The sequence below is a fragment of the Equus caballus genome, chromosome 1 (genome assembly GCF_041296265.1).
Source record: "Equus caballus isolate H_3958 breed thoroughbred chromosome 1, TB-T2T, whole genome shotgun sequence".
NCBI lineage: Eukaryota > Metazoa > Chordata > Mammalia > Perissodactyla > Equidae > Equus > Equus caballus.
This window is the reverse complement of record NC_091684.1, coordinates 133,284,811-133,312,370: the sequence shown is the minus strand read 5'-3', so window position 1 is coordinate 133,312,370 and position 27,560 is coordinate 133,284,811. Positions and strand designations below refer to the sequence as shown.

Below are 27,560 nucleotides of genomic sequence, written 5' to 3'. Positions count from 1 at the left end.
CATTTTAATAGGTTATGTAAGTAACTACATAATATTTTCCATTTTGCCTCTTGGCCTGTAAATATTTACTGTCAGGCCCTTAAATAAAAACTTTGTCACCCTGGTCTCATGCTTCTATTTAGTATGTGAAGAAACTGAGGCCCAGAAAGACTTGGTGACTTGTGTAGGATCCCCTAGCAAGGTAGTAGCATTGCCAGAACTAGAATTGGAGCTCCTAACTTCTAGCCCAGCGCTGTCCTAATGTGAAGTGTACCTTTTTCTTTCTCTTTTGACTCTTAGTTAACACATTCTAACCTGAGTCCCATTGCAACCTCACACATTTATGAGAATTGTCCTTCATAGCTTACCCTGGATCTCCTGAAGTCAAAAGTTTTTTTCTAGACAGACACTTGGTTCTGGGTCCTCAGAGCAATCTAGTGTTGGAAGCTCTTCAGGTGCTGGGTATAGTTCACCGTAGGGAATCACACCTCTTACGGATGTTTTTTGTTATTGTAATGCTTCTAGAGAAATTTGTTCTAGGTTTTTAGTTCCCTTCACTCATTTCTCCCGTTTTTTCCCTTTCACGTAGAACAACCAAAATGCTATCATTGCTATATAAGAGTTACGTATCAGAAGGCAGATCTCATCCATTCCTTCAGCACACGTTTGTGACGCTGCCTGGTGTATAAGCATTCTGCTAGGTGCTTCTGTTGTGAACAGGAAGGAGACACTCTTTCACGTCAGAGTACAATAGTGCCCCCCACTCTCTTTCTCAGAAAGAACTTGTTTATACTTTTATTTACAGAGTGAGCAAAACAGACCTAATCTGTCTTGTTTCCTGGAGCTTTTAGTTTAGTGAAGTGTAAAAGACCTACTTCCTCTTAGACAACAGTCATTTGTGATCAGTCGAGGAGTCAGTTCCCTCGGTGTAAGAAATCAGTTGATGTCCTTCCTCTAAATCTTGTTATACTGAAGTTTAGCTGAAGAGAAAATACTATCTATAGATATCTCGAGTATCTCTGAGCAATACTTTTGTCACCATAGTGCTCTTTACCGATGGATCTGATTATAGACAAACAACCTCTATAAATATGGCATGGGTACTGTTTTTTAATTAAAGTAGTTTACAGAACTATTGGAAACTGTTGAAAAACACTTAAATCTCTGAAATGCAAAAGATCACATACCATCACACAGATTGACGTATGCTCAACAAATTTTACTCAGTAATTTCAGGGAAAATTATCAATATTTTAAAGTAAAAATTTTTACTCAAATAATATCTTCCACTGAGTAGTTTGGGGTCCTTTTATTACCCTCTTGAGATAGACACAGATCTTTCCTCACAGGATTAACAGTTCTTAAAGGCCAGCTATTTGTCTAGAACAAGTAAATTCCATGACAGTATTTGTTGAAAACTCTGTGTAATGTAATAGGGGTTTTGTTACAGTAAGTACAGTAGATTGAGCATAATTGTGGTCTCAAGTGTGGACACACAGACCCCCAAAATAAAGCATTATTTTTTAAAGAAAGGGATAACTGCTTTTATCTTTTCCTCTCATAACACTAGATGGCTGGATTCATTTGTACTGTTTCTGATTTGTCAGACGCATTTCACATCGGTTTGAAAATTATTCCAAAAGAGTACAATAGTCCCCCCATATCCATAGTTTTGCTTTCTTTGGTCTCAGTTACCCATGATCAGCCATGGTCTGAAAATATTAAATGGAAAATTCCAGAAAGAAACAATTCATAAGTTTTAAATTGGGCACCGTTATGAGTAGTGTGATAAATCTCACACCATCCTGCTCCATCCCACTCAGGACGTGAATCATCCCTTTGTCCAGCGGATACACACTGCGTACACTACCTGCCTATTAGTCAACTTAGTTGTCATCTCGGTTATTAGACTTACTGTCTCGGTATTACAGCACTTGTATTCAGGTAACCCTTATTTTACTTAATAATGGCCCCGAAGTGTGAGAGTAGTGATGTTGGTAATTTGGATATGCCAAAGAGAAGCCATAAAGTACTTCCTTTAAGTGAAAAGGTGAAAGTTCTTGACTTAATAAGGAAAGAAAAAAATCATGTGCTGAGGTTGCTAGGATCAGTGGTAAATTTTATTACAGTCTATTATAATTGTTCTATTTTATTGTTATTGTTGCTAATCTCTTACTGTACCTAATTTATAAATTAACCTTTATCCTAGGTACATATGTAGAAGGAAAAAACATAGTATATATAGAGTTTGGTGCTATCCATGGTTTCAGGCATCCAGAATGGATCTCCTGCGGATAAGGGGATCTACTGTATTCATTTTAAGAAATAAATTGTAGAAATCAGTGTCATGATTAGCTTATTTTATAGACTGCGTTACTTTTAAGCTTCCTGTAAATTTTTAATGTTTTGTTTACAATTTTAAAAGTGATAATCTCTAATTTTCTTTTTATCAAGATCTGTTATCCAAAATATACACAGCATTCTTTGATATTTTCTGTGAAAATTGGTTCGTACATGTAATCACCTTCTGTTTGTGTCCCTGAGAATCACCCCTTAAAACTCAGTGATTCCTAAAGCCTACAAAATTGATGACCAGCTGCCCCATTTGAAATGGCCCAGAATCTGGTCTGTGTCTTCTCTGAAAGGAAGTCTTGCTTATGACCAGGGATAGCAGCCAGTTAGCAGACATATATGACGTTGTTCTTTGCCAGTCTCCATATTCTACTGTGCACTGTTCCACTCCCAAAAGTTTCCTTTTTTGAGAGTTAATTTGACTTAAATTGTTAAGATTTTGAAGTGGTTTGGTATCTATAGGCATTGCAGTGGAAATGGAAACTGCACATTCTCAAAATATTCCTAATTGATGCTCTTTCTTTCCAAATCCCTCTTTGTCCAAAGGGAACGTGTTGAGAATACCAGTCACCCAGGAGAAATGCAGGTAACCATTCAAAACCTAATGCCAGCAACTGTGTACATCTTCAGAGTTATGGCTCAAAATAAGCATGGCTCCGGAGAGAGTTCAGCTCCACTACGAGTAGAAACACAGCCTGAGGGTAAGTCTCCCACCTGTCTGTGAGCTCTGCGTGTAGGTAGATCTGTATGAAGGCCTACCTTACGTGTGCCCTTGCACACCTAGGGGTACAGAAGTACAGTTCCTCACCTTCAAGGTCCTTCTGAATTAGTTAGGGGAGATCAAATTAATCCACATCACACAGTAGCAAGTAGTGTAAAACAGTATAATTCTGCTGATATGTACTCAAATTTTACTGATCCTTTAAGACCTAGCTCAGATACCTTCTAGAATCTTTCCTCTGATCCTATCTAATATTGTATCTCTACAATTCTAAGATACATTATTGCTTTCTTCTTTAAATTCTGATTCTTAATATATCTCATTTATTTCATGGCAAAGAGAGAGTCTTTGTCATTCTTTTTGTTTCCCACAGTGTCTAATATAGTGCCTTACACATGAAGTAGGTATTTAATAATTAACAACTGGATTGCCCTGATCTTTATACTTTCCACGCTCTTCAGAATCTCTTTGAGATTTACTTTGGACCTGTGGTCTTTTGTGCTAAATAGTGTTACTTCCAATTATATTTCTTAAGATAATCTGCAGTTGAAATGAGTGTCAGGTTGACTTATTTTATAAATGTCTTGTATGTCTTAAGTTTTGTTTTTAAAATGTAGGCCTGAAACTGCAAGGAGCAATCAGATCATAATTAATGCTTTTCCCATGAGACTTTCTTCTACACTTTTACCTTCTTTTAACACAAGCCCCTGTTTTTCCTTGGTGCCTTCTCCAGTTTTCTTTCACTATTAACTGCATTAGTTTTCCTGTATTAACAAGCTTCCAATAACAAAGATTTTACTTCAGCATGTGAGATACATTTGTGGAAGCTACTGACCAGGCAATGAAACAGATTAAGTGAATTTAGCAATGAGACTATGGAAATAACTTAAGCACTTTACCTGATGGGAGGAACAAGTAAAGTCAAGAAGTGTATGGAGCTTCACTTTCTAATGCTGTGGCAAATCCTTCACTCACCAAACATTTACTGAGTATATACAAGGCACTCCACACGGTGTTAGAGATGCAGAGGATGCACAAGACAGGAATTCTGCCCGTAAAGAACAAGCAGTCTAGATAGGAGGTCATTGATCATTTCACTGATAGAGCTTAAAGATCAGACATCAAACCCGCGTAAGAACGAGAGCTCATCAGAGCGTCAAGGGCTTGATTTAAGGAAAGAATATGTTCTCATTACAGGAAAAGGATGTTGAATTTCACAGTTACTGTGTTCAGATAAGAGGAGGAACAATCTATTAGATTTCATGCTCAATTTTCCTCCGTTAGCTTTCACGTACAGGCGTCATTCATGACAGATACTGGGATATAGAATAAGGAAAAATTACAGTAAAAGTGAGGTAAATCAAGGCAAGTTCTGAGGAAAAGATGAGACCTGAGGTGGGCCTTGAAGCATTTGGCTTAGAGCAAGCATTCTTCGGGAAGGAAACTGCATGACCCAATCCCCAAAATGCAATCAAACAGTGCACATGCAAGACGAGTCATGATGAAAATAAAAGAAAAGACTACTGGATTGGATTCAGTGCAAGGGCTCCATCTTGGCGCTATGAACCTTCTGAAAATATTTGTGTTTCTGTACCTATTCACAGTTTCCCTGGGAAAGAGCCTGTGGCCTTCATTATTATTTCAGAACTTATGAGTCAAACTGTTGAAAACTACTGGACTAGAAGAGTCATTGTCAATTTAGGGGTAAAAGAAAAGATGTAAGGGACAGGAGATTCGTTGAGTGCCTACCACGTGCCCATCACTGCTAGGCAGTCAGGCTGTAAAGATGAGTAAGACTTGGCTTCTGTCCACAGGGAGCGTATTACAGTCTGGTGCCAGAGACAGACAAGGAAATAGACAGTAGTGCGATGAGCTGTCATCACAGGGAAGGTGGGCAGCGCAATCATTTGTTCAAGGAGTTCGATTAAAATAAAGTAGCTAAATAAGAATATAGATAGAGGGGCAACAGGCGCTGGCGAGGATATTTTAGGGATGGAGAGCGACTGTAGCGTGTTTTGGCGGAAATGGAGAGAGGTTCACACTTCCTCTCCAGGTATCCAGCCTGTGTGGGGCAGAAGTGTCGGACTCGGCCCTTGGAAAAGATTTTGCACTTTTAGCTTCACAAACCAACTTAAAATTTTTTCCGTTATTATGCCACTGTACAACTAAAATGAAAGAATTTGTTAGCGCCTTTTTAAGGGTCATATTTGCCTACATTTAGCCAATGAATATATTGAAAATGATTTCAAGGGAATTTGGGGACTTTTGTTTTCTTTCCCCTTTAGTAAGTTAGAGGAAAGTTTTCTCTCACAGCAGAAGTGTGACAAACCCCACCTGTCAGGCTGCACAAAATATGCTCTTGACAGTAAGTGAATAACATGATTCATAACTAAATAAAGCAAACAACTGTCAGAATAACCACATTCAGGTTTCTGTACTTTGGTAGCAAAACTAATCTTAAGCTGTGGTGCTGTTGTTTAAGAAAGCAGGTTTGTTTTACGTTTTGTTAGTTTTTTTCCCCTTTCCTTAAATCTAATGGATATGTGTGACAGAAGCACTAGCACCAGAGAAATTGTTTTCCAATACAGAGTCTACCAAGGTGTAGGCATAGGCAACTGCCCAGGATTTGTGTATAAATTGGGACTGGAGGGGCTGGCCCCGTGGCCGAGTGGTTAAGTTTGCACGCTCTGCTGCAGCAGCCCAGGGTTTCACTGGTTTGGATCCTGGCCGCAGACATGACACCACTCGTCGGGCCACGTTGAGGTGGCGTCCCACGTGCCACAGCTGGAAGTTCCCACAACTAAAATATACAACTATGTACTGGGGGGATTTGGGGAGAAAAAGCAGAAAGGAAAAAAAGAAGAAGATTGGCAACAGTTGTTAGCTCAGGTGCCAATCTTAAAAAAAAAATACCAACTCAAAAAAACAGTAAAAATAAAAAAATAAATTGGGACTGGAACCTGTCAGTCAGACAAAAAAAATATATAGTAAAAAGGTATGTGAGCCACTGTAGGAGTTAGAACTGGACAGTCAGTAAGGCAACCAATCATTGAGTTTTCTAGTCACATACATTCTATGGAGGGTGTTGTGATTTCCTCACTGGTCCTCTTGAGTCTGCATTTTAGAATCAGAAAGTGCTCACCTCTGGGCTCCACCACTTGCTAACTTCCCCATCCCTTGGGAGTGGTTCTAAACCTCTCATCATGGTCTATAAATAGGGAGGATAATAGTATCTGTCATTTGGGTTAGTGCAAAGATTAAATAAGATGTAATTTAAGGGGCCAGCCCTGTGGCTCAGTGGTTAAGTGTGCACATTTCACTTCATCAGCCCGGGGTTCACGGGTTCAGATCCCAGGTGTGAACATGGTACCGCTTGGCAAGCCATGCTGTGGCAGGCATCCCACATATAAAGTAGAGGAAGATGGGCACGGATGTTAGCTCAGGGCCAGTCTTCCTCAGCAAAAAGAGGAGGATTGGCAGCAGATGTTTGCTCAGGGCTAATCTTCCAAAAAGAGCGATGTAATTTAAATGCATGTAAAGCGCTTAATGCTCAACTGGTTATACGCATTCATTAAATGATAGCTATTCTTAAAATTATTATTCTTTAATCTAGTCTTGTTCCCTTACTGTTTTTCTTCCATGCATGTGTTCACACATCCTTTCTAAACAGAAATATGATCGTGCCATGTCATGTCCTTGCTCATAACTTTTCAGCGATTACCGAACACCTATAAGAGATAATCCAAACTCTATAGCAGGGCATTAAATTAGGTTCTTCATTCTCTGGCTCTTGTCATCCTTTTCAGCATTCTCTCTCCCATATCCATTCTCTGTTTCAACCATAACTGCATAACACTATCTTCTCACATATCCTCCCCATTGACTGGAATAGTTTTCCCCTTGGTATCTAAGAAAACTGTCCATTCCTCTTACTCCCCAGAAGTCTTCAGCAGTCTTCTCCTTTGCTACCCACCCCCTCCCAAAGCAGAATTGTGTACTTTCTCCTTTCAGTTGGTAACAACTGTTACCAACTCTTTTAGCACTTATGACGTTATTTATTTATAACTCTATGTCTGACTTCCCTCTGCACTGGGTATTCTTTGTGGGCCGGGACTCTATTCATCACTGTGTCCCCAGTGCCTAGTAAAAGAAGGCTTTCTTTTTATGATGGTTGGTTTTATGTGCTGCCGTCCCACTGCAAAACTAGGATTTTATATACCTCAAGAAGAATTCTGCAGTGTTCATTTTTTTCTTTGAATAAATTTGAGATACTTCACAGATAGTTTTTGGTGTTGAGTCTTAAAAAGGCTAATGCATTTAATTATATATTACCCTAAAACCACTTCAATTAAGTCTGTTGTTTTCTTAGTTTTTATTGTTTTTAAAATGTGGCCAGTATGACATTATTGCTGAGAATGGTCATTGAGGAGTGCAGTAAATTTCATTTGTATCTTGCTGTTTTGAAATTTTCTTTCTAGTTCAGCTCCCCGGCCCAGCACCTAACATCCGAGCATATGCAACTTCACCTACTTCTATCACTGTCACCTGGGAAACACCGTTGTCTGGCAATGGGGAAATTCAGAATTACAAATTGTACTACATGGAAAAAGGGACTGATAAAGAACAGGTATAAGATGAAGCCATTTTTCAACCCATTGATTGGAATAGTAAAGTTGAAATATGTTTCCAAAACTCAATACCTGTAGTCTTAGGGAAAAAAAAGATCTATAGGAAATGGAAAGTTGACAGATTCTATTTCTTTGTACCAACATTTATTCTGTAGTTTCTGTCAGCATGGGTCACTAAACATCAAGCAGTATTTCTCAGTAAATTGCCAGTGTTTATGATTAATCTGCTTTGACTGTTAAATAACATTCTGTAAAGGGATAAAAATCTGCATTGTGTCAAATATAGAATTTGTATAGTTAATTATTTTGCAGCATTTCTTTTGGCTTTCGTTGTGTATATAATTGTTTTATTTTGTTCAAGGATGTTGACGTTTCAAGTCACTCCCACACCATTAATGGGTTGAAAAAATATACAGAGTATAGTTTCCGAGTGGTGGCCTACAATAAACATGGTCCTGGAGTCTCCACGCAAGATGTTGCTGTTCGAACATTGTCAGATGGTGAGTCTTTCTTCCTCGGGAACAAAATCTCTTGCTTGGGGGCCCTGGTGGCGTAGTGGTAAGATCATGGGCTTTGCTGTCAAGAAGATTCAGTTCAAATCCCAGCTCTGCCCCTTACTGGTGGTGTGACTTTGGTCAAGTCAGTTAACATGTCTGAGCGTGTTTCTTTACGTGTAAAATGTAGATAAACCAACTTCATTGTGTTGCTGTAAAGACTTAGTGAGAGAGCATAGAACATGTAGTGCCTGATACTGAATATCTTCTCAGTGTTTTTATTTTTAGTAGGGGCTTTTGTATAAGTAAATATTATTGCTTCTTCATAACACAGACCATTCCAGGACTGTTGGAAGGCTAGCCTTGCTCTACTTAGCAACCATGTTTGTATGCCAAATAGATCCTTTTAATTCCCAGTCATTTGTGGCAGTTTCATTTCTCGCTTGTGATTGAATTTCTAAGCCAAGTTATATGCGTATACCCATGATCTGGAGCAGTATTTTTCAAACTACAGCTTGCCAGAGATATTGAGTGAGTCAAGACCGGCATTTTTTAAAAAATATTTTCAGAATAGAACAGAAAATAACAGAGTTCATTGCACTTTAGTAAGTATATGTATTGTTTCATGAAACTCAGCTAAATCCAACTTGTTACAAAAATGTCATTTTTTAAAACTGTGTGTGTATGTATATATAGCCCTTATATATATACAGGCATGCTTTAGAAGCTGTGGTTTGACTTCTTGAAGTAAATGGTCAACCATAATAATGGTCACACTAATAAAGGAGCAGACTGACATCATGTGCCTCCTGATGTGATGCATTGAGAAAGACGTAACTTCACCTGTTTCATCTATGTTGTATCCCTGCCAAAAATGTTAAACTTGAATCTGACCATGATGAAACCATGAGACATCCCAAAATTGAGGGAAATTCTGCAAAATAAATAAATAAACCACCTGAATTCTTAAAAAATATTAGCCTTATGAAAGGAAAAATAAAAGATTGAGGAATCATTCTAGAATCTAGATTAAAGAGAAGTAAAGACACATGAAATAAAATAAAACATGTACGATCTTTGACTTGTTCCTGGATCTGGGAGTAAAAACAGCTATGAAGGACACTATGTATTGGTACAATTACTTTATGTTAGATATAGATAATGTTAGGCAATTTTAAATATTAGCTATGTTATTAGATATATTAGATACTATTTTTGTATTAAGATTAAATTTTCTGAATGTGATCATTGTATTATAGGTCTCTGGGAGAATGTCCTTGTTCTTAGGCAATACGTACTGTAGTATTTAGGAGTGAAGTATCATGATGACTGCAACTCTCGCAGATGATGCAGAAAGAATATGTAGATAGATAAATATGTGTGTATAAATATAATAAGAGAAATAAAGCATATGTGACAGAATTGGTGAATCCAATTGATTCCACCAAAAGAATATATGGTGTTCACCATTTTATTCTTGCCTCTCTTTTCTGTGTGCTTGACATTTTTCAGGATAAGAAGTTGGGAAAAATAAATATGAACTAGAGTTTGGTTAGACAACTACATAAGCCAGTTGGTCAAAAGTTTTGAGAACAGTTGAGGGAACAAGTGTTTACTGTAGGCTTTTAAATCTACACATGAGCCAATTTTTACTGTGCTAAGTGGGTTGGCATGCTGACTCCAGTGCCTGTCACGGGAACTGAATGTGTCTTAGCCTGGTGCTTAAGAGAGCACTTTGGAGTGAGGTGAGCTTGGTTCCTGTGCCAGGTGAAACAAATATCTTGGGCATGTTAACTGCCCTGAACCTCATCTATAGTTTTGTCATCTCTAAAATGAGAAGAGTAATGGAAACTCCCTTGGTATGATTGTTGTAAGGATTAAGTACCCACCATGTAGGAGTATGCAGCAGATCTTAGCAATGGTAATGATGATGAAGACAGAAACAACAACTGTGTTGGGTGCCCCTGCACCTAAGTGAGAGGTTCTTAACGGGGATAGTAGGAACCATTCATGAACTTTTTTCAAAACACATGTGTCTAAGTTGTACTCCAGACCCTCTGTGCCTGGATCTCTGGATTGAGGCCTGAAGCACTTTGTTAGCAGAAGATACAACATTGAGCGAGGAATAGTCTCTGTCCTCCAGAAGCCTGTAGCACAATGGGCACTTAGTTATATACCTGGTCACCAAATGTCAGAAAAAGAGAGAAAGAAGTTTCTGTGGATGGATTAGGAGAGGAGAGCTAAAGTCAACATTTTGTAGGTAGAGAAGAAACTGATTAAGTTTACGTAAATTTTCTTTGCTTGCTATAGTTACTACAGAGGGGGATGTTGGAGAGTGTATGGACCATAAACTTTGAGATACCCCTGTCTTATGTTCTAATATGTGAGAAACTAAAGTTATGCAGCTGTTTATTTAGCCGGGAGTCCCAAACTTCTCACATCTAATTGAGCATTCCGATGTATAGTTGGCTTGTGAAGTCACATGGTCACTTTACTGAAGCTGTCATTCCTTAAATATCTCTTTGCTCCACTTGGGAACTGCCTTCAAAACTGGTTTAAGAACCGCACAAGAAAGCCTAGCTCACTGATTTATGTATGTCACATTTTGGACTCATAATGACATTACCCGGTTCATTCACTTGCCGTATCCATTAGACTTGTTTCCAGAACATTTGTGGCTCTTCCCTAAGATAAAGATATGCTATCACCAGGAATATTCAGAAGAGTGCATTGAAGGGTCGCAGTGTATCTGGGATCTAGAAAAGTTAAAAGTACAACCTGGCTTGAGTATGGGTGCATTTATATGAATGTCTCATTTTTTTAAATGAATCAAACACGACCACACCTTATCCACATACTGTTATCAACATGAAGGCACTGGCAGCTTGGTTTAGACCTTCAGGTTGCATAATCAGTGTTTGAGATATGCATTTGGGTAGAGTCTGGCCAATAACAAGCACATGAGGGTGATATGTAGGTAACTGAAAAATTTTTTTTCTCCCCATCCAGTTCCCAGTGCTGCTCCTCAGAATCTGTCCTTAGAAGTAAGGAATTCAAAGGTAAAACTTTATCTTGTCATTGTTCATTTTTACTGTTGTACTGTTCAACCTCAGAAGGGCTTACCAAGAGGGAGATTCTATATCAAAACAATCATAATCAAGCAGAGAAGTAAGGTGACATGGATGGTACACTTGCTGGTAAAGCAGGGTTTAGAAACCAACTCCGGTTTATTCTGTTTAACTTTACTGCTTTTCTGTGAAGCAAAAATTACTTTAGCCTTTCTGCAAATATATTGCCATTAGTATGTAAACCATGACATTCTAGATCTTAGCATTCCAGAGCCTTGGCAATGAAGTAGGAAGAAGTAAGTTGTTTATGATACCTTAGTATCATAACTTAGTACTGTGAGATGAGCCCAGTGTGAATCAAAGGCAGACATCTGTCAGATGGCTTTAAAATTAAAAAGTATTTTTGAGTGGTTATTAAATAACTTAGCGAACTCTGACCTGAGCACCCTGCTGCCTTTATTTTTGTTCTCTTTACAAGGTGAATTTAAGGTAATAACACATAAAATAGTGAGAACTAAGCTTTAAATATATTCAATCTTTTCCCTATAATCTTGTCTTTTCCCAGAGTATTATGATTCACTGGCAGCCACCTCCTCCAGCCACACAAAATGGGCAGATTACTGGCTACAAGATTCGCTACCGAAAGGCCTCCAGAAAGAGTGATGTCACTGAGACCTTGGTAACTGGGACACAGCTGTCTCAGCTGATTGAAGGTAAGCTGCTTTGCACATAGGCAAAAGCTAGGAGATGCTGTCTTTCTCAGACATTGAATTGTGCTAGTCTACTGACTACCCTCAGCTGTTGACCTATACAAAGTGAAAATGGTTCAAAAGAGTTTGTATGGTTCAGTCTGCTTCTGACTTGATAAAAATTAATGGAAAACACTCCTACAGGTTTTGCCATCTCTGGGTGGTGAGATTGTGTTTGAGTTTTATTTCCTTACTTGTCTTTTTCTGTATTCTCCCCGTTTTCTTTTTTGAATATATATATTACTTTTTTGTGATCTATAAAAAGGTAAAACAAAGCTGTATAAGCAAAGAATCTACTCGGTCTGGTTGGTAGCAGAGGTTTACAAAATTATTTTTCTAACACTGACACCACTTGTTTATATGCAGCCTGAAACAACATTTGTGAATAGCTATAGCAATGTAATAATCATTCTTACTACTATGGACATGATAAAGTTTTAGAAAATTCTCTCAAGGATAGCTTGTTTTGAATAGTTTTCCCTTTATATGCAACAGAGAAGTGGCTTACCTGGTAAAAATGGACCCAAATGCATCTCTAATATGCATTCCCCCTACAGATGGCAGAGTACCCTCCTCTTCCTTGCTCAGGTAGGAGAAGTGGAGTTGGCTTAGCAAGAAGCGTGGGAGGGGCATGGGCAAGTTGGCTCTGCAGGAGAAGCATGGGAGGAAGCTGAAGTGCTGTTGCTCTTTGGATATTGGGACCGTGCTTACAAAGAATAGAGACAGATGCCCCTAACAAACCCTTTTGGGGGTTCCTAGTAGAGCTGGAGGAAGAAAGGTATAAGAATGGAGGTCTTGTCATTATTATAAAAGCCTGGAGAATTAATTCATCATCCGTGGGGAACTATAAACTTTCCTGACATTGCTTCCCTCCTGGGCAGACATTGAAAGGATTAGAGAAGGTTGATGTCAACCACTTGGCTCTGCTCCCAGGGGCCAGGTTCTTAATAGAACCAAGATCTGGAGTCAAAAAGTGTAATGGGTCTTCCCTTCTTTATAGATATGAATTTCTGAAAATTAAGAGAGCTGCTGACAGTGGAAAACTGTCCTCTAGTAATCCAGCAAGCTTTTTTCCTTACTCCTCACCTCGCAGATGGGATTAAATTCCTTCAAAATAGGAGAAGGTGAATATTTGTCTCCAAGGGTACCTTTCAGTCTTTTGGGTTCTTCACATGAACCCCCATAGCTCTGAGCTGCAGCGAGTAAAGATGGCTGCAGTGGGTGTTGCTGAGAAATCGCACTAAAGGAGGATTATGGTAAAACTGGTCACAGATGTTCTTAAAAGTCAGTTTCTGATTTTATTCCAAATGCAGATAAATAACATTTCCCATCTGAAAGGCTTTTATTTTGAATATTTAATAGTAGATATTTACTGTATACCAGGTACTGTTCTTGTTCCTCATAATATAGAAATATAGTACAGTCCTTGCCCATGAGGAGACTATTCATTTTCTCAATGAAACGTTTGCTATGTAAGCAAAATACCACTTTCATGGTAAAAGTAACTTTTTCTTCACAAAGAAAATTCTTGCATTTTAAAATCATATTTAGATTCATTCGTTTAACAGACTTGATTGAAGTTTAGCATGTTCTGGTCCCAGGATGCTCACATGCTCTGTCTCTCGCTCTCGCTCTCTCGCTCTCTCGCTCTCTCACATTCTAATTCTCACCAAAAGGGGAGGGAATGATAATCTGGCTAAATTCTTTTAGGACCTCAATTGAGCCATGTTTGCTAGTAGTCCAGGTTGTTGTCTGTTAACCATTATAAATACATGTACAGCCCACTCTGGCACTTTCTGGTTCATTGTATGCAAGGAAGAGACAGGGAGGTAAACTGACTTGGGCCCAGCCATTTTGTTTCTCTTTCTGTCTTGCTTCTTGCTTTCTTGTGGGCAAACAGATTCAGGATGGGCCTGCAGAGAACCCAACCTCCCATCTCTCCTCTCACACCATGTGACAGGGTTAATTAACTGAGCCAGGGCTCATCCTGCCTCCTGGCCAAGTTCTCTCAATAGCTCTCTCTTTGGAGTTTCTATACCATACTGCTGGCCAAAGATCCCAATATTTGGATGTGGGGAGGTAGGATAATTTTTCATAACCCTTCCAAAGCCTATCACAGTATCTAGTATTTAAGTGCCCTAAAAATGTATGCATGTGAACTGTACATTTAAAAATGGTTAAGATGGTAAATTTTGTTACATGTCTTTTAGCACAATAAGAAAGAACAAAATGGACACATGAATATATGAATAGCTGACCATGTTATTGACTGTTGCCCTACTTTGTTGGGCAGACTTTTACATGTGGATCTTTGTTGCCATCAATATATGGGTAAATCATGTACTTTATTAGCTGATAGTAAATATGAAAGGTTGCATAATAGAGAGGCCTTTTTCCTCTTTTGTTTATTGTACATACTTGTGGGCTGTTGAGAAATAGATTTCTAGGCCATATTTGGTGTTTAAAGTTTTTCTGCTGTCGTTATGGGGTAACTTAGAGAACAGAGGTAACTGGTAGGAGATCATGTCTTTGCATTCTTTTCTAGTCTTGCGTGTCTTCTCAGACCAACTGACTTTATTCCTTTGTTATAACTCTTTCATTATCCTTGGCCTCTTGTTGGCTTTAGCTTCCTTAGCAACAAAATGAAGGGATTGCTTTAAGTGATCTCTAAGGTGCCTTCCAGCTCTTAAAAAAAATTCTGTAATCCCCTGGGAGCATTGCTCATTTCTCTCCTCCAGGCTTGAGTGGGCTTCAGCCTCTACCTGAGAGCTGGGAGCTCCTCTCTGCTGTGTTTGTGTGCTGCTTGTTCTGTAGCGACTTTAACTGAAACTTTATCAGGATACTAGCTACACACTGAGTTGGTAGATGAGATATTTGCTCTAATCAAAGACTGTTAATCTTTTGTTTTTCCAAAGCTCTTGTTTCAGTTTGTCTTTCTTTGTCATTTGGGTCTCAGGTCTTGATCGGGGGACTGAATATAATTTCCGAGTGGCCGCTCTAACGATCAATGGTACAGGCCCCGCTACTGACTGGCTTTCTGCTGAAACTTTTGAAAGTGACTTGGATGGTAAGAACAACAATTGGCAGAATTGGCACAGGCTAGGTACTAACTGTGGTCAAATGAGTCAAACTGGAAAGCCACAGATTTGGGGTGTATATGGCTTAAATCTGTGAACTTTAATACTGCAGTCATTCCTGGAATGCAGCAAGTCTTCTGGAATGTGTTTTTTTGTTTGTTTGGGTTTTTTGCAGTGGCTTTTAGAGAAGTGCCCCTTTAAGCAGAACCAGAACAAATGGAAATATATAGGTGCTTTAAAAAGTCTGTTTTTCAGGCCAGCCCAGTGGCACAGCAGTTAAGTTCGCATGTTCCACTTCCGTGGCCCAGGGTTCGCCAGTTCAGATCCCAGGTGTGGACATGGCACCGTTTGTCAAGCCATGCTGTGGTAGGCGTCCCACATATAAAGTAGAGGAAGATGGGCACGGATGTTAGCTCATGGCCAGTCTTCGTCAGCAAAAAAGAGGAGGATTGGTGGCAGATGATATAGCTCAGGGCTAATCTTCCTCAAACAAAAAGTCTTTTTTCTACCAAAGCCATTAAGTAAATGGATAATCTAAAATTTAAGACTGCACCACATAAATCGTGCTTTTGTTTCAGTGGCAGTTTCCCTTAGTCCTGGACACCTTGCCCTTTTTCTCACCTGTTTATCCAGTGAGTCACTCCACATGGGTGTGTGTGTATCTTTATCAGAGACAGGTGCTGCACTCCAGAGACGGAGACCTGGGTCCTTATTCTAATTCTTGGTTTACTAGCTTTTAAATGAAGATAGCAATTTATGGCTTACAATAATGTACTTGAAAGATACTATAAATTGCCACCTTTTTAAACCTCTTAGTCTCCTACCATTTAAATCAATTGTGCTTCTAAAATTTCATATTTTCTGGCTTATCGTAGTACTTAGGGGAGTAAATAACTGATCCCATTGTGGTAGTGTGATACCTGATCACCTGTGACAGCAGGCCTCTGATCAGTTGGTGTTATGTCTTTCACATTCCACCTGGTAGAGTTTGGGAGTCAAATGTGAGAGCAGTAGGAGTGGGTAACTATTGAAAGGCAGTTTATTTGTTTTTCTCCATTGGGTCAAGGTTCTTGAATCTCTTTGTCCTCCCTTCCAAATTAATATTGTAATGTCTTATATTTCAGGCCTTTGAGTTTTGTTTTTTCTTAGACGGCAGTAAAATCATAGGCCATACTTCACTAGACGTACAAATTCTCTTTGAATTCTTGGGCATAATGAAAAAAACTTAGCCCCAAATAATTTGGCAGCAGGCTGAACACCATTCCCCAAGGACTGTGAAATATTCTAAGAGGGCAAATCTCATCTTGCTTTTCTACTTTCCTTCCCAGAAACTCGTGTTCCTGATGTGCCCAGTTCTCTTCATGTCCGCCCACTTGTCACTAGCATCGTAGTAAGCTGGACTCCTCCAGAGAATCAGAACATTGTGGTCAGAGGTTATGCTATTGGCTATGGCATTGGCAGCCCTCATGCCCAGACCATCAAAGTGGACTATAAACAGCGCTATTACACCATCGAAAATCTGGGTATGTATGCTAAGTAGAGGAAGTGATCGCACATGTGATTTCTTTCTTTTTAACTTTTTCTTGTGTAATAATTTTGTTTTTATAGAAAAATAGTGCAAAGAATTCCTATATGTCCTTCACCCAGATCCCCCAAAGGTTAGCATTTTACCACCTGTGCTTTATCATTCTCTATCTTCCTGTAAGTACATGTTTTTTTCTTGAACTATTTGAGGGTAAGTTGCAGGCATAATGTCCTGCTAGTCACTAATACTTTGTTTATTTGTTTTTTCTTTTCTTTTCTTTTTTTTTTTTTTTTGAGGAACATTAGCCCTGAACTAACATCTGCTGCTAAATTCTCCTCTTTTTGCTGAGAAAGCCTGGCCCTGAGCTAACATCCGTGCCCATCTTCCTCTACTTTATATGTGGGACTCTTGCCAAGTGGACACATGCCAAGTAGTGCCATGTCTGCACCTGGCATCCGAACCAGCGAACCCCGGGCCCTCAAAACAGATCATGCTCACTTAACCACTGTGCCAGCAGGCTGGCCGCATCACTAGTACTTTACTGTGTGTTTCCTAAAAACAGTTATCAAAATCAGCAAATTAACACTAAGACTACAGACTTTATTTATATTTTACTAGTCGTCTCATTACTGGCCTTTATAGCAAAAGAAAAACGTTGTTTTCTGGTCCCGGATCGCATGTTGCATTTAGTTATTGTGTCCCGTTAGGTTTTTTTTGTTGTTTTTTTTGAGGAAGATCAGCCCTGAGCTAACATCTGTTACCAATCCTCCTCTTTTTGCTGAGGAAGACTGGCCCTGAGCTAACATCCGTGCCCGTCTTCCTCTACTTTATATGTGGGACGCCTACCACAGCATGGCTTGCCAAGTGGTGCCATGTCTGCACCCGGGATCCAGGCTGCTGAAGCAGAATGTGCACATGTAACCACTGTGCCACCAGGTCGACCCCCCATTAGTTTTTTTGATATGGAACAGTTCCGTGGTTTTTTTATTGGCTTTATGACTATGATGTTTTTAAAAAATATAGACCATTTATATTTTGTAGAATGTCCCTCAATTTAGACTCGTCTAATATTTCCTCATTAGATTGAGCGTAAGCATTTTTGGAAGGAAATAACATATGTGTTCTTGTAGCATCATATCAGGAGGCACATGAAAGCTCTTGCTAGTGATGTTAACTTTAATCACTTGGTTACAACAGTCTCTGTCACATTTCTCCACTATAAAGTTATTTTTTTCCTTCATAATTAATAAGTACCTTGTGGGGGAATACTTTGAGTCTTTGTAAATATTTTGTTTCTCATCAAACTTTCACTTGCTAGTTTTATCATCTTTAGCAACAGTTATAACTATGGTGTTTCCCAAGTGGTAATTTTCTAATCCCATTATTTCTTCTGCATTTATTAGCATAAGATAAGAGCTTGCCTTCTCTTTCATAGTGAAAGAATGGCCAATGGTAGTCTCTTTATAACTGGTTCCTCTGTCCATTTGACATCTCTCATCTTTCTTTGAGCACTTTCTTCCTTTTTGACACAGTAAGATGTTTTAGGCTCATCTGGTATTTTTCTAGCCTTAGCTCTTGAATGAGTCATTTCTCCAAAAACCCTGGTTTCTTTTATAGAAAATGATATTTAGAAACCAATATCTGAGCAGTATACATGCTCATTGTTACTGGTAGAAAATCTTATGGAATCTATAAAAAGGCTACTAAACCTATGAGTGAGTTTAGCAAGGTCACAAGATATAAAGTCTACATACAGAAGCATTTGTATTCCATATACTAACAATAAGCAGTTGAAAATTGGAATTAAAATAACAGTGCCATTTTGATGATCCATAGCATCAAAAAATATGAAGTCCTGGGGCCGGCCTGTGGCATAGTGGATAGGGTCATACTCTGCTTCAGTGGCCCAGGGTTCTCAGGTTCGGATCCCAGATGTGGACCTACACACTACTCATCAAGCCATGCTGTGGTGGCATCCCAAATACGAGATAGAGGAGGATTGGCACAGATGTTAGCTCAGGGGCAATCTTCCTCAAGCAAAAGAGGAAGATTGGCAACAAATGCTAACTCAGGACCAATCTTCCCCACCAAAAAACAAAAAAGTAGTACTTAGGGATAAACTGTAAAAATTTGTACAGTCTGTACACTGAAAAGTAAAAAATTATTCTGAGAAAAATTCAAGAAGACTTAAATGGAGATACCAGGCTCAGGGATTGGAAGACAGTATTATTAAAATGACACTTGTCTCTACTACAAATCCCAAGTCCCGATAGACTTTTTTATGAAATTGATAAACTTATTCTAAAATTTATATGAAAAACCAAAGGAACTAGAATAGCCAAAAAAAAATTTTTTTTGAGGAAGATTAGCTCTCAGCTAACATCTGCCACCAATCCTCTTTTTTTTTTTTTTTTTTTGCTGAGGAAGACTGGCCCTGAGCTAACATCCGTGCCCATCTTCCTCTACTTTGTATGTGGGATGCCTGCCACAGCATGGCTTGACAAGCGATGCATAGGTCTGCACCTCAGATCCAAACCAGCGAGGCCCGGGCCACCAAAGTGGAACATGCGAACCTAACTGCTGCACCACTGGGCCAAAAATTTTTGAAAAGAAGAGTTAAGTTTAGAAGACCCAGACTATCTGATTTCAGGACTTATTATAAAGCCACAGTAATTGAGACATTGTGGTAGTATTAGTGTAAAGGTAGGTGTTATAGATGAGTGGAACAGAGTAGAGTTCCAAAATAGATCCATGTGTATATGGCCAATTGATTTTTTTTTTTTTTTTAAAGATTTTATTTTCTACTTTTTCTCCCCAGTGCCCCCGGTACATAGTTGTATATTCTTCGTTGTGGGTTCCTCCAGTTGTGGTATGTGGAACGCTGCCTCAGCGTGGTTTGATGAGCAGTGCCCTGTCCACGCCCAGGGTTCGAACCAACGAAACACTGGGCCGCCTGCAGCGGAGCACGCGAACTTAACCACTCGGCCACGGGGCCAGCCCCATGGTCAATTGATTTTTGACAAAAATACTCAGAATTCAGTGGAGAGAGGATAGTATTTTCAACAAAGATGTGGAAATAACTGGATGTCTGTATGAGAAAGAAAAGGAACCTTCCTTGATCCTTATCTCACACCATTCACAAAAACAGACCTAAATGCAAGAGCTAAAACTGCAAAACTTCTAGAAGAAAACAAGAACAAATCTTCATGACTTTGGGATTGTCAAAGGATACAAAAAAGCACAAATTATAAAATTTTAAAAGATTAATAAATTGGACTTGATTCTCAACATCATTAATCATCAGAGAAATGCAATGGAATACCACTACACATCCTCCAGAGCTGCTAAAATTTAATAGACTGCCCACACCAGATATCAGCAAGGATGCAGAATTGGAACTCAAGGATGCAGAACTGGAAGCTGGTGGGAATGTCTGATGTTACAACCACTTTAGAAGACAGTTTGGAAGTTTCTTAAAAAGTTGACCATACAGGGGCCGGCCCGGTGGCGCAGCGGTTAAGTTCGCACGTTCTGCTTCTCGGCGGCCCGGGGTTCGCTGGTTCAGATCCCAGGTGCGGACATGGCACTGCTTGGCAGCCATGCTGTGGTAGGCGTCCCACGTATAAACTAGAGGAAGATGGGCACGGATGTTAGCTCAGAGCCAGGCTTCCTCAGCAAAAAGAGGAGGACTGGCAGTAGTTAGCTGAGGGCTAATCTTCCTCCAAAAAAAAAAAATAGTTGAGCATACAATCCAACATTCCCACTAATAGATATTTAACCAAGAGAAATAAAAGCACACATTGACACAAAGAGTTGTACGCAAATGTTCATAATAGCTTTATTTATGATAGTCTAAAAGGGATCAAGAAGTAAATGGTAAATTGTACTGTATCCGTCTAATGGAATGATACTCAGCACTTAAAAGGAATAGGCCGTGGATACACACAGCTGTGTAATGAATCTCACAAACATGCTGAGCAAAAGAAGCTGAACACAAGAGAGTACATACTGTGTTATTATGTTTTTATGAAATTATAAAATAGGCAGCACTTATCTGTAGGGACAAAGCAAGATCACTGGTTGCCTAGAAATGGGTAGGGGGAATTGACTGCAGGGAGCACAAGGGAACTATATGGAGTGTTGGGAATATTCTGTATCTTGATTGTGGTAGTGGTTACACAGGCATACATGTTTGTCAAAATTCAACAAAACTGTACACTTAACAGGTACGTTTTACTGTATGCTAATTATACCTCAAAGCTGATTTACAAAGCAAAAAAGACTTTGAGAAATAGTAATATTTTATAATAGAAAGTGAATTGATTTGGGTAGGTATAATTACTTTTCCAAATTAGATTTTTATTATAGAGATCTTTTTTGAAAGACTTGTGTTTTAATTCAGAATCTGCCCTGACCAACTTTTTTATTGAATCATTTTTTCTGATTATTCTTCCCTAAGAACAACTTTAGGCGTCTAACAAATGAATAACCTTTGTCTTTTCTGCTAGAAAATAAGCGGCAGTTTAATGTTTATTCAAAAACAAAGTAGCCTTTCTCTTTTTCCTTTTAATAAGAAACAGCATGGCTAACCTAGAAAGTGTTCCCACATCAGCGTTCTTATAAGGCACTTGTAGGAGGGCAAGAGAAATGCTTTGCTGGGGCCGGCCTGGTGGTGTAGTGGTTAAGTTGGCACACTCCATCCACTTCAGCGGCCCGGGGTTTGCAGGTTTGGATCTCCAGTGTGGACCTAGCACCTCTCGTCAAGCCACGCTGAGGTGGCATCCCACATAAAGTAGAGGAAGATTGGCACAGCTGTTATTTCAGGAACAATATTCCTCACAAAAAAAAGAAAAGAAAAGCTTGCTAGTAGGATAAAAATGTATCCGTGCTGACCCACCTCCTACTGTTTCCTTTATGAAATTACTGAAATGAAAATCCTCTGCAGCGTAGGCGGTACATTGTCCTTGAACTCCATGTGCTTTCAGTCTAATAGAACAAAAGTAAAACAGAAGGAACAATGAGATGAGTTGCAGTGAAGTATGTTCAGAGAAGGGAGAGCTAGGAAGGCACAGAAGAGCAGTCAGGGAAGAAGCTGAACCTGGGCTTGGAAGACTGAGTCAGAATAGCGTTTGAAAATAAGAGACGAGAGGGAACGCTGTGTGTGCTGAAGAGAGTAAACAGACTATTACAGAGCAGAGGGCACATTGAGAAGTGGCAAAAAAAATTTAAGTTGGCATAAAGTAAAATAAGCTTGAGCTGTATTTATCAACACAGATAATCTAGGATGCATATAATGTTGAACAAAAGAAAGTCAGAAGTAGGGTATATTTAGGAATTCATTTGTTAGTCAAACTAGAGCACTCTTCTGATCTTCAGATCCATATAAATGTTTGTTTACTGGTATCCATACTGGAATATAGCCCATATTCTATCATAATTTAATCAAAATTAAAGTTAGTGTCTTCTCCTGCAAACTTTTCGATCAATCAGCAAATGTTTAATGAACACCTACAGTATCCCAGACACTGTAAGCAGAGAATCAGACAGACATGGTCCCAATTATTAGAAATAATATAATTTTTAAATAATTGAAATTGTTTAGAACGCTGAAGAAGAGAAATGGAGTGCTACATGTTATGTAACTAGAGAGGCTAATCCAGTCTGAGATGAGCCCTTTCATTCATTTCAGATGAATAGGCATTGTCCTGGTAAGGAAGGGTGGTGTGTGTCCCCAGCATAGGGAACAGCTGCATGTATTAAAGCCCACTGGTAGGAGAGCACATAGTGTTCAGTGAACTGAGAGATGGCTGGTAAAGATGGAGCCTAGTGAACAAGGCAGAGTGGTGAGAGGCAAGTAGACTGAGCAAGACTTGATGACTTGCATATAAGGGAGGAAGGAGATTCTGACTTGAGCAGCAGGGCATGTGGTAGTGCCGTTTATGAACTAGGGAGCACTGAAGTGGGGGGAGAGAGGCAAGAAAGAGAGATTTCAGACATCCAGGTGGAGATGCCAGACAGACAGTTGAACATAGAGGTCCGGTGGTCAGAACAGGTCTGGAACAAATACTAGACATATGTATTTGCACCTGATGGCATGTACGTGCTCATCCGGGCTAAGGAAATGAGTGAAAGCACATAGGGAGAGAGTGAAAAGTAGGAATAGAAGGGTGCCTGGAGTCAAGCCTTGAAAATGGATGTCATGGTTGCTCTGAGGCAACCATGTCCCCAATCTCAGTGAATGATGTTGCCCAAACCAGCACCTTTTCCTTTTCCCTCGCCAGTCAAGTACTGTCTTGTTGATCCCATTTGTTGTCAATTCTTTCTGACATTGGAAGACCAGGTACCTTTTTTTTTGAGGAAGATTAGCCCTGAGCTAACATCTGCCACCAATCCTCCTCTTTTTGCTGAGGAAGACTGGCCCCGGGCTAACATCCTTGCCCATCTTCCTCTACTTTATATGTGGGACGCCTGCCACAGCATGGCTTGCCAAACGGTGCCATGTCTACACCCAGCATCCGAACTGGCGAACCTTGGGCCTCCAAAGCGGAACATGTGAACCTAACTGCTACGCCACAAGGCCGGCCCCCCAGGTGCCTTTGTATATTGCCTATTGGTATCTAGAGAGTGGGCCACCAAGCAAAACAGCTGTTTTAGGCTTTTGAAGTGATGCAAGCCACTTGAGATGTGACCACTTTGGAAAACTGCCTAATTTTGCGAGAAGTGAGTGGTATGGGTTAATGCCTCACTCTGCAACACTTTAGTGGAGCCCAAGTCTTCGTTCTGAAACTGGGCTTTAGCAGTACCCATACTAAACCTTGCCTGGATCAGGAGTGTGATGAAGTAGGGCCTTCCTGATTTACCTCAGCGAATGGGAGAATGAATGCAATACCCTCTCTCTTCACTGAGTCTGACTAGTAGCATTTTACATGGTCACCTGCAGGGAGTGTTTCTTTCAGTCTTAGATTTCCGGAAGCATCACCCTCCAAGCCAGTTGAAATCCTGGACTGTATCTTATCCAGCCAAGTTGTCTACATGAGGGCTGGATGAGGTTTGGGGACCCCGAGAGAGTTAAGGACATTCAGTGGTTACCGAGTTAACAGTTTATTTCCTACTTCTCTGTCTTGGCTGTTCCAATCGCTGTCCTCCTTCTGAGAAGGAAAGAGGTTTATTTCATTCCAAGTTCCTCCTATGGGCTTCCAACACATGAAAATGCTATTTACTTGGGGCTGACCTGGTGACGCAGTGGTTAAGTGCGCACGTTCCACTTCTCGGCGGCCCGGGGATTGCCGGTTCAGATCCCAGGTGCATGCATGGCACTGCTTGGCACACCATGCTGTGGTAGGTGTCCCATGTATAAAGTAGAGGAAGATGGGCATGGATGTTAGCTCAGGGTCAGCCTTCCTCAGCAAAAAGAGGAGGGTTGGTAGTAGTTAGCTCAGGGCTAATCTTCCTCAAAAAAAAAAAGTGCTTTTTACTCATTCTTTGGATAAATTCTTAGGCTCTTACAACCTCCCAAAGCTGAGTCAAGAGGAAACAGATAATCTGAATAGACAATCACAAGGAAGGAGACTGAAACAGCAATCAGAAGCATCTCAAAGAATAAAACCACAGGACCAAACGGATTTCCTGGGGAATTTTACCAAACTTTCAGAGAGGATTTACTACCTATCCTTCTCAAGCTATTCCAAAAATTAGGGAAGATGGAACACTTCCTAACACATTCTACAAAGCCAACATCATTCTGATACCAAAGCCTGACAGGGACAGCACAAAAAAGAACTACAGGCTGATATCGCTGATGGACATAGAGGCAAAAATCCTCAGCAAAATTTTGGGAACCGGAATTCAGCAATACATCAAAAAGAACATACATCATGATCAAGTGGGATTCATACCAGGGACACAGGGATGGTTCAACATCTGCAGGTCAATCAACGTGATACACCACATCAACAAACTGAGGAATAAAAACCACATCATCATCTCAATAGATGCAGAGAAAGCATTTGACAAGATCCAACAGCCATTTATGGTAAAAAGTCTTAACGAATGGGGATAGAAGGAAATTACCTCAACATAATAAACGCCATATATGACAAACCCACAGCCAACATCAGACTCAATGGGCGAAAACTGAGCGCCATCCCCCTGAGAACAGGAACAAGACAAGGATGCCCACTATCACCACTCTTACTCAACATAGTACTAGAGGTTTTGGCCAGAGCAATTAGGCAAGAGAAAGAAATAAAAGGAATCCAAATAGGGAGCGAAGAAGTGAAACTCTCGCTGTTTGCAGACAACATGATCTTATATATAGAAAACCCCCAAAAATCCATTGGAAAATTAATAGAAATAATTAACAACTACAGTAAAGTTGCAGGGTACAGAATCAACTTGCAAAAATCAGTTGTTTTTCTTTACTCCAATAACAAACTTACAGAAAGAGAGCTCAAGAATACAATTCCATTTGCAATCACAACTAAAATAAAGTACCTGGGAATAAATTTAACCAAGGAGGTGAAGGACTTATACAATGAAAATTATAAAGCATTACTGAAAGAAATTGATAATGACGTAAAGAGATGGAAAGAGATTCCTTGCTCATGGATTGGAAGAATAAACATAGTTAAAATGTCCATACTACCTAAAGCAATCTACAGATTCAATGCAATCCCAATCAGAATCCCAATGACATTCTTCACAGAAATAGAGCAAAGAATCCTAAAATTCATAGGGGGCAACCAAAGACCCCAAATTGCTAAGGCAATCCTGAGGGAAAAAAACAAAGCTGGAGGCATCACAATCCCTGACTTCAAAATGTGCTACAAAGCCATAGTGACCAAAATAGCATGGTACTGGTATAAAAACAAGCACACAGATCAGTGGACCAGAACTGCAAGCCCAGAATAAAACCACACATTTACAGACAGCTAATCTTCGACAAAGGTGCCAAGAACATACAATGGAGAAAAGATAGTCTCTTCAATAAATGGTGTTGGGAAACCTGAACAGCCACATGCAAAAGAATGAAGGTAGACCGTTATCTCATGCCATACAAAAAGATAAACTCAAAATGGATCAAAGACTTGAAGATACATCCTGAAACTGTAAAACTCCTGGAAGATAATATAGATAGTACACACTTTGACATCGAACTAAAAAGGATCTTTTCAAATACCATGTCCTCTCAGACAAGGGAAACAAAAGAAAAAATAAACAAGTGGGAATTCCTCAGACTAAATAGCTTCTGCAACACAAAAGAAACTAGGATCAAAACAAAGAGGCAGCCCACCAATTGGGAGAAAATATTTGCAAATCATATATCTGACAAGGGGTAATCTCCATAATATTTAAGGAATTCACACAACTGAACAATAAAAAAAACAAACAACCCGATCAAAGAATGCAGATGAACAGACATTTTTCCAAAGAAGATATACAGATGGCCAATAGACACGAAAAGATGTTCAACATCACTAATCATCAGGGAAATGCAAATCAAAACTACACTAAGATACCACCTTACGCCTATTAAAGTGGCTATAATCACTAAGACTAAAAATAACAAATGTTGGAGAGGGTGTGGAGAGGAGAGAACCCTCATACACTGCTGGTGGGAATGCAAACTGGTGCAACCACTATGGAAAACAGTATGGAGATTCCTCAAAAAACTAAAAATAGAACTACCATATGACCCAGCTATCCCACTACTGGGTATGTACCTAAACAATTTGAAATCAACAGTCCAAGATAACATGCACCTCTATGTTCATTGCAGCACTGTTCACAATAGCCAAGACATGGAAGCAATCCAAGTGCCCATCGACCGACAATTGCATAAAGAAGATGTGGTGTCTATATATATACAATGGGGTATTACTCAGCCAGAAAAAACAAATTCATCATTTGCAATAACATGGAAGGACCTAGAGGGAATTATGCTAAGCGAAATAAGCCAGACTGAGAAAGACAAACACCAGATGATTTCACTCATCTGTGAATATAAACAAATGCACAGACAAAGAAAACAGTTCAGTGGTTACCAGGGGTTGGGGGGAGAGGGGTGGGCACAGGGGTGACAGGGAGCACTTATGTGGTGACAGTCGAGAAATAATGTACAACTGAAACCTCACATTGATGTAAACTATTATGAACTCAATTTTTAAAAAATGCTATTTACTCATTCTAATCCAAGCTCTACACTATGTAATAACATCACTAAACCATTTATTTGTTGAGGCCAGGAGAGAATGCAAGCACAGTCAAACTCACTCCTGGGACTCACTCCAGGAAGTTGATCCCGGCCAGTTTTTCTATACTGTGTATGCAGCCATCTCCACATCTCCCCACACCCCAAAATAATCCTGCATACAAGTTTTTAAAACCTTCCTTCCTTTCTCTACAATTAAGATCATGCACAGTCACGCTTAAATTTTTAAAATTCTGTAGTGAGGCTTTTTTAAAAAGTATTTTGACTTGTTTCTTTCCTTCAGATCCCAGCTCTCACTATGTGATTACCCTGAAAGCCTTTAACAATGTGGGTGAAGGCATCCCCCTGTACGAGAGCGCTGTGACCAGACCTCACACAGGTAAGGAATCCTATCCATCTCTGGTCTCCAGCGTTTTCCAGCAGCTTAAGGGAGTGTTGGCATAAGCCTGCCCCATAGGTATCAGTGGAAGGAAAAGTATGTGGTAGTTCAGGGTGAAGGCTTCACATAGGAAAATGGGTTTTCAACATGGAAAGTTCTGTTAGTTCCTTTTTTATATAAATAAAGCTTACTAGAAAAATACTTTCCCAACCAACTCAGGTGACTAGTAAAGAAAATCATATACATTTATTGCTGCCATCAGTAACCTATAAGTTTTATTTATATAAAGAGTATAAAGTCAGATGTACTATCCATTTGATCAACTGTACATTTATTACAAGACACCAGATATTCATTATATTCATTATTTTTCTTTGT

The 27,560-nt window shown here is 39.6% G+C and overlaps 1 protein-coding gene across 23 annotated transcripts in view; it reads left to right on the top strand.

The window, feature by feature from the left end:
• The window catches only part of NEO1 (neogenin 1), a 247,657-nt gene that overhangs the window by 185,403 nt on the left and 34,694 nt on the right, over window positions 1-27,560 (top strand). For all 23 annotated transcript variants that reach the window (XM_070233713.1, XM_070233792.1, XM_070233755.1 and 20 more), the window contains exons 9-16: window positions 2,878-3,032; window positions 7,531-7,679; window positions 8,042-8,180; window positions 11,184-11,233; window positions 11,808-11,955; window positions 14,948-15,058; window positions 16,397-16,591; window positions 27,087-27,182. In XM_070233713.1, the coding sequence (XP_070089814.1) occupies window positions 2,878-3,032; window positions 7,531-7,679; window positions 8,042-8,180; window positions 11,184-11,233; window positions 11,808-11,955; window positions 14,948-15,058; window positions 16,397-16,591; window positions 27,087-27,182 (1,043 nt within the window). The remainder of the gene's footprint in view (window positions 1-2,877; window positions 3,033-7,530; window positions 7,680-8,041; window positions 8,181-11,183; window positions 11,234-11,807; window positions 11,956-14,947; window positions 15,059-16,396; window positions 16,592-27,086; window positions 27,183-27,560) is intronic.